General features: G+C 35.8%; 2 protein-coding genes across 4 annotated transcripts; one reads left to right on the forward strand and one right to left on the reverse strand.

The window, feature by feature from the left end:
• Nucleotides 1–3,233: 3,233 nt before the first annotated feature.
• Nucleotides 3,234–7,723, forward strand: LOC146166699 (uncharacterized). The gene is made up of 7 exons (XM_083384592.1): nt 3,234–3,396; nt 4,528–4,700; nt 5,242–5,521; nt 5,739–5,824; nt 5,889–6,021; nt 6,583–6,820; nt 7,468–7,723. The coding sequence occupies exons 1-7, from the start codon at nt 3,234–3,236 to the stop codon at nt 7,721–7,723; spliced, it is 1,329 nt and encodes a 442-aa protein (XP_083240718.1).
• A 4,327-nt stretch (nt 7,724–12,050) lies between these two features.
• LOC146166700 (uncharacterized) lies at nt 12,051–14,531 on the reverse strand. 3 transcript variants are annotated; one of them, XM_083388953.1, is made up of 4 exons: nt 14,429–14,531; nt 14,080–14,188; nt 13,588–13,713; nt 12,051–12,634 (listed from the first exon to the last, which is right to left on the reverse strand). In XM_083388953.1, exons 2-4 carry the CDS (start codon nt 14,162–14,164, stop codon nt 12,510–12,512), a joined length of 336 nt encoding a protein of 111 aa, XP_083245079.1. In that variant the 5' UTR covers nt 14,165–14,188; nt 14,429–14,531; the 3' UTR covers nt 12,051–12,509. The 3 variants fall into 3 exon arrangements, with proteins under 3 accessions (XP_083245079.1, XP_083245080.1, XP_083245078.1); XM_083388954.1 differs by having other exon boundaries at nt 14,421–14,526; XM_083388952.1 differs by lacking the exon at nt 14,429–14,531 and having other exon boundaries at nt 14,080–14,296.
• Between the last annotated feature and the right edge of the window lie 846 nt (nt 14,532–15,377).

Raw genomic sequence — 15,377 nt, forward strand, 5'->3', positions numbered from 1 at the left:
TAACATCCCCATAAGTTACGCAGCCCTGTGTTGTACAATCCAACATCATGTGCTTTGTGCAAATACCTATTTCGATATAATATTAGTTTGTTAAAGCGATGTACACACGACCTAAGCAATATTTCCATGAATACTATGTAGGTCCACTTTTACTCTCATATAATAAATGAAAAAAAATCAAAAATATTTAGAGATTTCTGAAAAATCCTAATTAAAATATTTTCGTGACAAATACCAAGCAAGCTTTGTTGATTTTTTTTTATATTTACGTAGCGTAATTTCGATTTTTGTGTACCGTTTTCTGCTGGTGTGACTACATAAGCCCGTTCGAAAATTACGCCATTACGGAATATAATTTTTCTTTTGTCCAATGGCGTAAAACTACATTTCGATTCGCATTTATATTCTAGGGAAAAGTGGGACCGACTGGCCGTCTTAGCTACATCAATGCCCGAAAAAGCGTAATTATTTTATTGGGTTCGACATGTTTATGAAGGACCAATCCCCGATATTGCAAAGCATCACAATTTTTTGATGAGGTCACCAAGTTACGTGATAACGTGACGTCACAAAGTTACGTCATACCATGACATCACAGGGTTACGTAAAAATTTGACGTATCAAGTTTACATCTCAACGTGAACGTTGCGTCATAAAAATGAACACCATACAGTTAATTTATTTGGTTAAGTTTTAGATAGGCAAAAAATACAGTTTGCCCTGCCCAGTACACCCCTATCCTTTTCTACGCCAATAGTGCCTAATACACGTGGAAATCGACCACCATAATGGTTCCTGTTTACCTCTTCGTTAATCATTTGACAAATGACGAAAGTGTTTAATATTGGACGAGTCAGTATTATTTTCGCACAAAGGTCTTGTCTTCCAAAACAGCTGAAACTTTAACAAAAATTCCAAATTGCTTACCCCTAAACAAAAGATTATCTTTTCTAAGTGGTCGAACAATGCTCCTCCTATAACATATTATAGGCTATACATTCTGTTTACCCGTATAGAAAAGAAGCAGTTATCAACCACCATATATTCTGATGGTACACAGAATTTAATATATATATATATTTGTAAATAAAAATGAATATTTGAAGTTGGTAAATAAATGTAACAGCCTGTATAAATCACCTGCAGGCCTGCTGGATGCAATTCACCGCAACATAAGTATACGTAAAATTTAACGCGTTTAAAGTCCAATGGTTGCTTCCAACGTTGCTTTGGAAACGGTCATAAATTTTCTAGATTCTTCTATTTGCATCTGTTCACTTAAAACAGTTTGACAGCGATCGTAAAGTCGTCAAAGTTCGGTGTGTAATACCCGCAGGAAACAAGGGTACGGCAGACATAGTAGAACCTAGTTTCGTCCGATCGTACAAAAATAGCCTTTAAATAAACAATATTTTGATTGTCAAATGACATAACCTGTTAATATAACAAAACAGAAAGTCTTTTAAATTAATATCCAAACACGTAAATGAAACTATACGAAATGTCAAGTTTCTCAATAGCAGCACAATGTGTGAAACGGCTAATGTATAAAAAAAACTGGTTACCACGGTCATACTAAAACCAAAATGCTATAACTATTTGTTAAACTAACAAATCAACTTTGTGAAACGCACACAACACCACTTACATATTCACATACATATAATATATATATATATATATATGATATATTACACATATATATATATATATATCAGTCTCGGCCAAAATTATTACTACATATAAAATATATAAAAATGCATATACGGGGTTTCTCAAGTTAACAATAACGCGCGCTGGTTTTATACATGCTCGTTTCTGAAGTTAATAAATAGGTACTTTATTGACATCAAGCGGATTGATCCATATTACAAAATAGAGTTAGCTATACTAGTACGTATAGTAAGTAAGGCATGTTGCACTCGGGGACAATGGGAAGAGGGGACTCGACACACACCACAGAAAGGCAAAAATACACGACACATTTATTTGCCTATGTTTGTCAGCTGCTCCAATATTTTATCAAGAAATTATTATTTTGCTGTCTTAGGTAAACGATAAAGCTATCCCGATTCCCAAAAGTGTTATTTAATTTTTTCGATGTGTTGTTAGCTAGCGCCAGAGTCGACTAGGACTTTTTGCCGTTTGCGCCTATCTATAACGTGCAGTAAGAGCGTACAACGTCCTTTGAAATATAGTTAAATGCCACGTACATTTTTTGCGCTTCGCTTTATCGTTTTTATGAGGTTTGGATGTAGTAGTACGCTGCGGAGGTAAATGGCCCTCACAACTTGTTTGTCCAAAAACAATTTTCTTAATACTAAACTTTTGCTGCATGCTTTGAGCACGAGTCGAGAACAGTACCTTTTTTATTACTTCTTCTTAAGTTCTTATTGGCTTAACTTCATGACGTCATCTTTAAATTTTTTCATAGCTCTGCCAAATAATAAATCCCTTGGACCTTAATTACATTTAATATATAATACCCTCGATTTGAAGCTGTTGAAACAGGTAAATTATTGTAAAAAATTCAAAAGCCTATTGCCTCAAAATTGGTCAATCAATGCCATTTTACAAAATATTTGTGGAGATGAATTTTCCCCCGACATTCTGTTTACATCAAAAATAGATCAAATTGCTAAACAAAAATGGTTCTAATTTAGTTTACGATGCCCTAAAAAAATATAGGGGTGATGGCAATCCAAAAGTATTATGTCCTGTTAACGTATCTATATTGGCGCTACAAGACGTGGCGTCTTACAATTGTGTAAAATAAGGCAAACACAAGCGATAACGATACGAACATAAAGCAATAATTTGCCACCGCCTAAAAAGGGGCTAAAACATTTATATAGTTGGAATAATTTTAATAGTTCGCCAAGCCTTATAAAAACCTGATTGCCAAACAACCGGAACCATTCCCACCACTATATGGGCAAAACAAAAATGTTCCAAATCGTAATTATTGATAAGCAGAGGGCCAAAAAGTGGCAAAATAAAGTATAAAAAAGGGTTAAAGGTGAGGTACAGCGAAGTGATAAGAGGCATTAAATAAAAAAAAAGTGAGTTAAAAAAGATATGGTGAATAAGGTGGAAACAACACATTTACAAATGAACGATAAGTAAACAAAACATTCGATAAATAAACAAAACATTTTTGGATAGGTTAAGCATGTTTTTAATGTTTTTTGCGTTACCTGCTATGTGTTACTGAATTTTGTCCTCGGCCGACAATGTCAGAAGGTGTGCGATCTTTGATCACGGATCTTGAAAAAGCTTCCAGGGAACACGAGATCGAAGTTGTTATCGAGTTCGGAACGGACCGCTTGATACAATGGGTTGGCGTCTACTCTCTAGTATTCCTTGATATCGTGGCAAAAATTGGAGAACTGGCAGGTAGCTATAAGAAAGTAACTTACGTTTTGTTAGCACCATTTGCTAGCAGTGTCAAGAATCCGGCTAACTAAGCAAAACCGTTCCTAAAACAATATTATAAAATTAACGTACATTAACGGGGTTGTACGGAACATCACGTGGAGTGTTATATAAATGGCTTTGGTAAAAGAAACGCTACGTGAGACGAATGTGAGTTTGTCGTTTGGTAAGACCTTTTTATCTTTTCAAAATTAGGGAAAGGGACATTGTAAGAAAGGTTATATAGAGGTTTCTGTAGGTTATGAGGATTTGTGCCACTTCATTCATCTCAGGTTAACTTTCATTTCCATAAAACGAAACGTTACTGGGTAGGAATTTACCTCAGTAAAAAAATGGTTAGACTCTTGCATACTTTTCGTATGTTTTATTTAAGCTGTGCAACGAAGCACCCTTCCGAAAAATTAGTTCATTAGAAAATTGCTCATAAAATTACTCTGTATTTATATTTTAGGTAACATTTTAACTTGTAATGATTTGATTTGAAAAATATGGCTCCACAAAATGTCTTAAAATTATGCCTAACTTTAATTTTCGCGCCTAAGCTAAATTAAAACAGACCTGGAAACCATGGTGTGAATTAAAGTAGGTGCCGGTATTATTATTATTATTTTGTAGTTTAGTGTTGTTTAAATTTACAATGAGGAGTATTTTGTTCGGTGGCCAGTGAAAGATTTAGCAGCAAGATTTTCGTGTTGCGTTGAATTTACTTTGCGCTAATTCACGATCAAAAACGAATCCAAAAATCTAGAAAGCATAAAGGGGCGGGTATTAAGCAGGTTTTATACTGAAATACAATTTGATGGGGTTTACTCTGTTTGGGCTTCCGCTATTCTCGTTCTATATGATTATTTAACCTAGTTGAGGTAGGCATGGTCGTACATTTTAATTAATTTGCAATCCCACGCAGTCCCTTATCGCTCTAACATATTTCGAGATTTGTAAGCCTCAACGTGTGTTTCTAATCTTTTTGGTGCGTTTTCCAAAAATATTTTTTTTTTCAAAAATATTCCTATTGGAAAATATAGCCTTTAAAAAAAGACTTATGTTTAGGACAAAACGTTTCTTGCTATCCGTTATCCCCTTCTTCGGGAGGTGACAGAGATCTGATTACATACGCAAATATTTATTGCTGGGAAAACAAAGACACGACATACAATCTTCCCACTTCATTTAACTACAGCATGGAAAGCAAAACTCCGCTCCTACAGGATAAGAACAACGTCAAGACGTTCTTGCAGTGGTTGCCGTACGTGATGTTTGTGCAGGTATGTGACTAGTTTAATACGAAATACCTTTGCGTGTAATTTAGGCCAAAACAGGGCGTTTTTAAAAAAAAATAAGTTTACTCTATACTCTATTTTCAAGATCGACAAAATGAAAAATTTTGTTCGAGATTAGGGGTTCTTAAACTGGGTTCATGAACCCATTTTGGGGTCCGTTAACTAGTTTTAGGGGGTCCACCAAATCCTAATTGAAATGTTATTGTCAACTTTAATTTTTCAAAGAAAACAGTTTTAAAAAATCAAGCGGTTTTCTACTGACTGTACATAGACTCTCCATTTCACTTTCACATATTTTGGACAAAAATTAACAGATTTATGAAGTCTATTGGTATTGTGACGTCAATTAATGGCGTCTTTTTTAAATTTCCTTGCCTATCGTTGTCCCCGCGAAGCAATAAATTATTATTTAGGGGTCCGCGATGAAAAAAGTTTAAGAACCCCTCTTCTACGGTATGAAGTTTGTTTATATTAGTCTAGCAATAGATGCTTTTATAGCCTCATGTTGTGTTTTATGGCTTATCAGGCAATTACGTTCTCACTTCCTCGAGCATTTTGGCATTTCCGCGTTGGAGCGCGCTTGCACGGCCACTTGAAATTCATGCAAAACTTCTTGTTTGAGATTTACGAATCCCTAAAAACTGTCAAATACGGTATTTATAAAAGAAATTTTCCGTACGACGAGAAAAGTAACATGCTTGACGGAAGAAGAAAATACAAATCAAAATCGAATAATCACGACAAAAAAGACGGTTCTGAAAACAAAGCTGAAATTGAAAGCGATTTAGAAACGGATTCCACTAAAGGTAAGAAAATTGCTTTTTTTTGATAATTTTATTTTATTTTATTTTTGTTGCTTTCCGTCCGTGCTCTTTGATATTGTTATAAGCAATTGGAGATTTTTTGCGAAGATGTGCCTCGCTTTTGTATGGATATCTTGTGCACCATATTGATTTGAGTGTTTCAAGTTCGAACTTTCAATATTGTTTTGTGTGTGCTACAAGTCAGTCGCCTATGTTACAGGGGCGGGAGCAGAACCTCTTTTAACCGATATGGAAAGACAAAGAGATATAGAGCGACAAAAGAATGAAACAGTTGAAGAAGTGAATGTAAATCTGATTTTTTTATTTAAAATTTTTATTTTTTACGTAAATGGGAAATTAAACTGAATAGGTGGAAAAAGTCGAGAGCACGTGTTCGTCTTTGGATGGTTTTCTGGCTGGCGACATGCGAGACATCAATTTCTTCTCGATGCTCTGCTACGAAAACTTTGCCTCCCTTCACCACCTACCTTTTATTTTGTCAGGTTTGGGGAATTTTGTAGAAGTAGAAAAATAAACAAGGCTGGCCAGATATAACAAAGGTTTTGTTAACTGGAGTGTTGAGTAAAACATATTTAATTTAAGGAAAATGGTAAAATAAGCAAAGTATTCCAGAAAATCATTATATAAATTCACATTTATCTAGTTTATTCGATTTGCTTACTTTTCACCCAGACTTAGCTACAGGTCTAACCGCTTTAATGATATTACGCGTAAAAACGAAGTATTTTAACTCACAAGTTAGGTGAGGTTCTTATTAAAATACATTTTTCTAAACATCTTAGTAATAGTTCGGTGCTTAATTGATAAAAAGAAATAGGCTCTTTAGGACCTATACAACATAGTACAGTATTTTAATAAAACGTGTATTAACAGTATGTAATCTTGGCCTTATAAAAATCAGTATTCGAGATTTAAGTGAATTTGTTGCATTCGACCATAAATTGCACAGTCGTATAAACCTTTATCGTTGTAATAGTGTTGCAGTAGATTTACTCATACATATTGGAATGCTTTCAATTGTCTAAGCTCAAACTTGTATGCAGTATTCAAGCTCTGTGAATACAAGTTGCCCGATACACGAAACATAAAGCACGTGATCATGAACGAGGCGATGTTGTATTTGTGGTGCGACAAGAAGAACTTCAACAATGTTTTCCTGCTTAAAATGTACGCTTACAAGCAACTGTCCACTGCTGGAGCAGCCCTCCTAATGATCGTCGGTTTGATGGCTTGGTTCTTTCATGTTGTCTATGTGGACGTAATCACATCGGAAACCTTCGGGTAAATTACCGATAAGAAAACAAAGGCAAATTCACGTGGTTGTAGGGGCATTAGATCATGGGCATAAAACCTTTACTTTTTTGCCTATTTTTGCTATACAAATACAAAATTTTCCCGGTCTCGGCGACCCTGCACATTTTATAGCTTCATTGTTTTGCTATGATGATTTTCAGGAGGCATAACCATTACGAATTAACGTGGTTCGAAAATCGACAATCTTAATTCAAAGCAGATATGACAAACACTAAGTATAAACCACAGATTAATAAAAACATAATAAATTCATCAATGTGCAAAACAATTCACAAAATTGTGTCGAACCGAAACTGACTCCTCATCCTTAATCAGTGTAAAGATCATTGAAACTTAATGTAGTTATTTAAAAATGACATATGCTTTCAAATTTACAGTTTATGTTATATTGCTTTGAAAAACGTTACACTTAAATAGCTTACTGAAAAGAGTCACAATATGGTATTTTCGTTTAATTTGGTAGAGCGACGGTCCCGGTATAACCGAAGGTCGCGAGTTCGAACCTCACCACAGTCTAGTAGTCTTTCTAACCTGCCTTGCTTGCATCATTAATCGAGAGATTCGGTTTCACTGCGATGGCGTTCGGTCTACTTTATACTTATTGTTAATTTTAGGTGTCAGATACCTTACCAGGAAGTATGGGCCCTTTGCACAATCCGAAGGATCCGGGACGTTATCATTATTTTCGGTCTCGACCTTTGCTGCACCGTCGCCGTCCTGGGGATTTCCCTGTTTCACTGGATCGACGTGAGGTCAAGCGCCAACAAAGATTCGTCACACTACTTCGACCTTCTGCAGGATACCACTAACCTGGCGTTCGAAATAGTCGACCGAGTGCAAATCGCAAAGGAGAGGAAAAATGATACCTGATTTCTACTTTTTTTGTGTTTGTTGATGAAAATTTGATTGTGTGGGCCTACCCAGTTACCCAGTCTTTTTCTAGGAATGTAGGGGGGTCAATGAACGAGATTTGATCAAGTATTATACTAAATTATTGTCAAACATTGGATTTAGCAGTAAATCTATGATTAGTTTAAAACGCAGAAAAATGAACGATATAGTACCTATTTTAAAGCGAGAGATTATGGTTTGCTTTAATAACTTTTTATAAGGCGGTAAAATATTCAATTATTTTTAGTGTGTATATAATTTTCCTGTTTGCAATGGAAACCAGCTTTATCCTTTTGCACTCACTCGTCATATAGTTCTTTTTCGTATTTAGGTGGCGTTTTGGAGAGCGCATGAATGGTTAGAGGAGGTATATGGACATAGGCCCACCCCTACTTGCCAAAGCTGTCACAATACGCCAATGTTAGAGTGGCACTCATGTTGCACAGTTGTATTTTATCGTTTTCGTCAATAGAATGTTGTGTTGTTTGTGCTCTTTTATTATTTTCTGCACTTTTTCACCAATTTCTTACTATAGTTTTCACACATTGCACCTCACATTTCAACTATTTGTTATTGTTTGTCCTTCCATATTTTCTGTTGACATTCTATCATATTGTATTTCTTCCCATTTGTCGTGTAGGCAATTGTCCTGGAGGAGAGGATTTAAGCTGAGTGGCCTTGGCAGTATTTACTTAATTATTAGGTCTTGCAGATATCTTATTTCATTCGCTGGTCGCTACAGTTTTGAGCCTTTTGCAGTTTCTGTGTATGTTCACCCTTCTAACGCCATTTAAGATGCCTCTGGTAAGCCGGGAAGTTAGGCCCTCATCGTTTTTCGTATAACACTAATACATGCTTCAAAGGCTGCAAAGGTGCGGTTAGTTTTAAACAGCGCACCACAGCTTTACTCCGTACAGTGCCGCTAATAAACCTACGGGTTTAATTGGGTGTCGTTTTCTTGACAACTTTTGGTCGGCATTAGCAAGTATATGATTTTGCTTTAACAGAAGGGGCCACGTGAAGGCAGTTGCCACCCCTCCCCACTAGCTGGTTAAAAACTGTCTAGACATATGAAACTAGAGATAACGTCCAAAATAAAGAAAGAAGAAGAAGACCTAAGGATTGTAAACTACGAAACAAAGTTATCCCATCTCTATATATAAATGGGAAGTTTGTTGCGCAGTAAGCCTGAAAGTCAGTCAGTCACTATACGAACACTACAGTGTAGGGCTTCTTGCCTTGGGACTTATTGTGGAGTGAATCGTTGCGGAATAAAAGATCGGCGGCTTTAAACTGCGCGCTCGCTTCTCCACGGACGCTCGCTAATTGGCACCTATTAACAGCGAAACCTTTTGACCGACCGGTTTCAATATTTAAACATATAATCAGCGCAATAGTCTACGTGATCGTAAACCAAATTGAGTACATCGCCTTGATAAACAAAGTGTAATGTTGTCAGGTTAACTTTTATGGTAAATGGCTTCTTGCGGTAGGTTTACACGCGCAAAATTTTGGCAGAGCAAAATATCGCGTTTATTGCAGCGGTTTGAACAGTAAGAAATTTTCATTTTTAAACATTTTCATATCACGCAAGTCGAACAATTGCTGCTGCCACAGTCCGTTTTAAGTTTGTTAAGCGATTCCCTATCGATTTTTGTCACTTTGTTTTTCATTGTACAAAAAACTGTGTACAATGTGTACCTTAAGGTTTTAACTTCAACAGGTCACGTTTTAAGCTAAAAGAAAAAAAACATACTTCTTTTTTACAAATAAAAGCTCCGCTACGCCGGTTTCTGCGGTAAGAAAAAGTTTGGCCGTTAAGCCGAGAGGCTTAATTTTACATATTTGGCAAATTTTATGTGAATTTTATTTTACGAAACGAAGAATTGAATTGTATTTTTTACAGTCAGACAGATAATTATAATTGGGTTAATTTTTACCACGACAGCCGACTCAATGCCGCTTTCACACATACGCTTTACAAGGTGATAATCTTATTTTCAGACACAATCAGCGGCAAACAGTACAGAGTTGACCAGCGCCTTTGCTGTTTTACAATAGCCAACACGTTTTCCCATCACCGCAAAACGCAAGAACACATCACATGTTAGGAAATTTATATTTAGCGCCACGAAGTTCAACATTTGGAAATAAGTTAAAAACTTATGCCATTTTAAATAATATTTTCGCAAACTATGACAATGATGTTACGCTATCCGTTCCCTTTTGGTTATATGCAGGGTTGCCATACCGTCCTTATTTATAAGATTTGTCCTTATTTGAAGGGCTAGGTCTTAGAAAACTTAAATGCCCTTATTTGTAAGAAATGTCTTTATTTTCGAATTGCGTCCTTATTTTGTCTTATTTTCAACACCTACAGAACCTCGATCGTTTTCCTCTGGCAACCAATGTTGAATTATATTCTAAAATTGAGTTTTTATGACATCATAAATGAAAATACTCGTCCCCGTGGCGTACAAGTCTCAGGTTTTACTTCTAAGTGGTGTGACTGTGATAGCTAGGGAAGTGGGACAGCAGTTTTGGCTGCTGTACCAGAATACAGCAGCTAACGACATTTCAGCAGTAAACGGCAGTTACTGCTGTTTGGGCTACAGCAGAATAGGGTGCGGTGAAGGCAGCATTTTTGCGTAGTGTTTGGTAATGGGGAAATGGTTGCAACACTTCGATCGTGATCGACCGTTTGATCGCCACATTTCACCTGGTGGATCGCGTGTCGGATTTTTAATATAGCGTTCTTCAAGCAACATTAACAGGAATATAGAACGAAAAACAAACCATGAACCCGAAATAAATTGCTGGAGCCGATAGTTTCTGGCAAAAAGTATGTAATGTGATATGGCACAGCTCGTACAAATACAATGAATGTCCTAAAACGTTTTTTAGATGCTAATCTAATTTTCCGGTTGTCCTTATTTTTGGGTCCATTTCGATGGCAACCCTGGTTATATGATAATTAGCCTATACTCTATCTATACTATATATTCGAATTTTTAATATTATCTACTATACCACGAGGCTAGCAAGTATACAGGGACTTGGTTTAATCTAATATGCACAATGGTAAGAAATATCATAATAATTTCTACATTTTTGTTTAGCCACGTAATATTTAGTAACTACAGAAAGATAAATTGTAGGCCACTTTAAAAAAGTTTTTGTTGCGTATTTGAAACGTGGCTATAGAAGAGCGCCGCGTAGACTCAGACTTGAAAACAAAGTTTTGCAGTTAATTTCAGTCAATGCGATATTTGGGCCTTTGCGCGAATCTATAACGTCCTTGCCATGTGGCTTTTGTATCATAAATAAAAACCTCTTGGAAGTTAAATAAGGGAAAAGCACTGTTAGGTTTTTTTCGTTCATGCGAACGTGTACGTGGTTTCGTTTTTTTTGCGTTGTTTCAAATGAAAGGCAAGTCTTTTGCTTTTCGTGCAAATGCTTAACTGCTATACCTTCTTTATTAAATTTAGACGGATGTTTAATTGAACATTCGCGTAAGTTTGACTACAAATGTATGTTTTCTTAAGGTTGCTCATGAATTCATACCATGCCATACCTTTGTTACATCTTTAAAGAGTACTTTTTTTTGTTTTCTCTTTAAAATATAATGCCTATCGCATTTACTTTACACTTGTAAACATCGTGTGTTTAATACTTCTGTTATCATAGGCTTTTGTGCAAACACAATTATTCAACTTTATTTACAGTTATGTGAGACAGCAAAGAACTTTCCAGATGCCAAAATATATCACTTACCGCCATTAACATACAGAATATGACACAATAAAACACAACTTGTAAGTGCTAACATAATGGGAGAGACCATCTATAACAGGGGTTCTTAAACTGGGGTCCATGGACCCCTTGGGGGTCCGTGAACTAGTTTTAGGGGGTCCATGAAAGCCTTATTAAAGAACTAGTGTATACTTAAGAAGTTATTAATTTTTCAAAGAAAACTCTTTAATTAAACGGTTTTGCACTAAATGTATAGTTATAATCCATTAAACTTTCACATTTTTTGGACCGAAATAAACAGAGTTAAATCAATTTGTATTGTGACGTCATTTTGGAGCATTTCTTGCCTACCGGGGTCCATGCAAAGCAAAAAAAAATTTTAGGGGTCCGCGGTAAAAAAATTTAAAAAACCCCTGATCTAGAACAGTTTTTAGAGCCAACTATCATAGAAAGCCAATGCATATCAGAAACAAAGGAAATACAATGCCAAGTCCTAAGGCCACTGAATCTATTCATAAAGATAAATGTTTTTTAAAATATAATCACAAACGTCACCAGGCATATGTTTAATAATTAATGAGTTGTAAAAACTACTTTTCGCTGTAAAATGATAGGTCTATAACTTGTTGATATAAACGATTTGAGTGTTGACGTATTGCTACAAATCGTTGGTAGAAAAGCCAAACAATGTTTAATATACCATAAAATGGTCCTTAGAGACAGAAACATTGAATCTGAATCCTACAGTCCGTGAATCTATTCAAATTCAAATACTTTTTACTTCAAATATGATCACAAACTTCACCAAGGATATGCCTAAATGTTATTTTTGAAATACGATTTTCGCTAAAAACTTTTTGTTTTCCATCTTTTTGTTAATATAAAAACGACTAGCAATAATCAAAGCACAACTACGTTTACATCTAAAAAAAAGATGTTCTACTGTTAGAAAGAGTATATAAGTGCAAAAAGCGATTTGTACAGCTCACTGGCATCACCAGGCGGTAAAAATTTAGGTCACAATTATGTAGATGGCTTTTCCTGTTTTTCTCAGGGCCACAAAGTCTCGCTTGCAGCCGGCGACAAACAGACTAGAATTTTGGTCAATTTGGTCGCTGGTTCCGAAGTAGATTTGACCTGAGTGTAAAAATAGAGAAGTTAATAAACTTTTTCGGTTCAATTCCGTGATTGAAAAGGATAAAAATAATAGCGTACCGCTCATACTTACGTTCATGTATGCATCATATACCGTATAGACCTAACAACACGTAAAACATCCTCTACTGGTAATTCAAACAATAAATATCTCAAAATATAAGACATGGCACACTAAGAACAATAACATCAACAATCAAAATGATTTGAATTCAGGCCGCTTATTGTTACCTTGCTTCGAACGAATATCGTTATTATATATTTTGATAGATTCAGTCATGAAACGCTTAAAAAAGTATTGCTCTTAGATTGGACTTAGATAACTTTGCCATAAATAAAAGTACAATTTTTATAGAGCGATTCTGCCACTGGATCACGATAAAATTGACATGGGGCGCGAATCTAGGATTTTTTGTTTTTTTGGGGTGGCAATGATTTTTTTCAGATATGATGTCATAAAGTTATGTCAATACGTGACGTCATAAAGTAGCAATCATGAACACCCGGTTCGTTAATTTTGTAAAAGTTGGATAGGTGTTACTTTTACTACCTAAGCTATATTAGAAAGACGTGTCGAATTGCGCAAAGTAAAAAAAACACATTTCTGTTATTTAATGTATATATTATTGGGCCAAATTATTAATGGTGTGACGAGACGCACTACGCCTTTGAGCTGAAGCAAATTTATCAAAATGAAGTAGGACATAGTAGAAATGCAATCCAAATTGGCGAGGGGTGTGGAAAAATAAATACAGTTTAGGGGGTATTGCCGTGTGGACCCGTACCGTATGGACAGACACCCTAAACACCTATATATTGCTTTAGTAATTACATTATTCTATAAACCCTAAAATTACAATTGTAAAAACGGTTGAGGTGTATGTCATAAAACGTAAAAGTACCGACAATGAAAACAGCAACTTTCTATACTTTACCTGCTTCGCTGAGTTTCAGTGCATCTAGAATATATTTCGTAAAGTCCGTCACAAAGCTGGTCGATTTCAAGAAGTCAGCCACAGTTCTGTTGTCCACAAATATGTCGTCTGCTTTATTGCCGTTTGCTGTGCAAAATCCAATTTTTTAGTTAAATATTAGTGCACAGTTATTTAGGAGCCGTGTGTGGAAGCGTCGGGATTAATTTTTCGTTTCTAACTTGGATAGATCTCCCCCCAAAAACGTCTGGCTTTTGTACAGCTTCCATATGTGAACATTTAACAGATTGAAACAACATTAAACGGTCGATTTTTCGGTTTTGCCTTGTGCACTTAATCGATCTGCTAGTGACTGATATGAAACCCCGACATTTGCCGCGAAGAGCCATTGTAACTGAGTGTTTAAATCACCACCAGGGTTATGGTTAACAATAACGTTTAGAAACTTAACGTTTGCGTCTTTGTACATTAAATTTAAGTTACAAACCAACCAACCTTTTTTAATAATGACAGACATGTTGTTTTTATCTTGTTCGTGGATGGTACGAAGAGCTTTTAACAGTAAAGCCGCGTTCTTCATAGGGAACTTGACAAGCAACTATTTCTGCGGTTGGATCGAACAGCAGAATTTTAACAATTTTAAACTTTAACTTGTTTATGAGTAAGTGTAGTAAATTACAATGCAAGACATGGTTAAAAAAGTAAATACATTGAATTAAACAAAGAGTATGAAACTTGAACATCTTTGAAATAGAGACCCCCCTCATTCAAATTATAACTGATGTCAAGATTTCCAACCTTAACCATTCGTTTTATTCTTATGATAACAACTATACCAAGTTACTTTTGATTGTTCACTGGCCGGTATTTCCAGATGACAGTATAGTCCGCTTGTCACAACTAATCTTTCCTAATGAAATTACTGAGACGAGGCTTAGCTCTCTGCCCTGCAAATAATTAAAAGCAGTTACTAGTACAGCAGTCACTCGTGACACAAAAAACCGCACCCATGCCCAAAATATGCCGAGAATAAAATCAAGGTGCCGAGAATAAATCACAAGACTATATGCAAGTGAGTTGGTGGGCTAAATGAGCCCACCTATATGCTTGCCACATCACCATAGCAAACTTAACAAAACAAAAAACAACGCTAACTTCCTTTCTGTCGAGGTATTTTCATAAAACCTTCCACTTCACGAGAAACAATGAGAACAATTCAGCTAACCTTTGTTTGAGGCAATCCGTTCTTCTCCTTAGAAACTTCTTCTTCTGTTCAGTTCGACGTGGCACTTTTTGCCTAAAATGGAAGGAGCTTTTGACAGCTTTCCTCCAGAGTTTCTCTTTTATTCATCTCGTGTTTCTTTAACTCACATTGTTTGCGACTGCTGTTCTTATTCGAAATGGTTTTAAAAATCCTAGGCGCCTCAACAACAAATTGTGCCTAGCGCCACCATGCGGATAAAAATAATTTAGAATAGTCTTATTTCGTGGAAGCGCTTTCAATTGCATCTGTAGACCCCTAGCGATTTTTTTGCAACTTTCTATCACAATTCTCAACAAGGTAACACACATTGTTTTAAATATCCACCAATTAATTTGTGGTCTTTATTACGACTTTAGAATGTTTTTTCTTCACGTTTTTTTCTAAAAGTGCTAAGAGTGAAGGGGGCTATAACTGTTGGGCTTAAATTTGAGCCCATAGAAGGGTATAACATGAATAAACGTTGAGAACCACTGCATGTTTTTATCCTTAACGCACTAAAATGTCGTCAGTGTTTAAGTAAGTTTATCCA

The sequence above is a fragment of the Ascidiella aspersa genome, chromosome 1 (genome assembly GCF_963924565.1).
Source record: "Ascidiella aspersa chromosome 1, kaAscAspe10.2, whole genome shotgun sequence".
NCBI lineage: Eukaryota > Metazoa > Chordata > Ascidiacea > Phlebobranchia > Ascidiidae > Ascidiella > Ascidiella aspersa.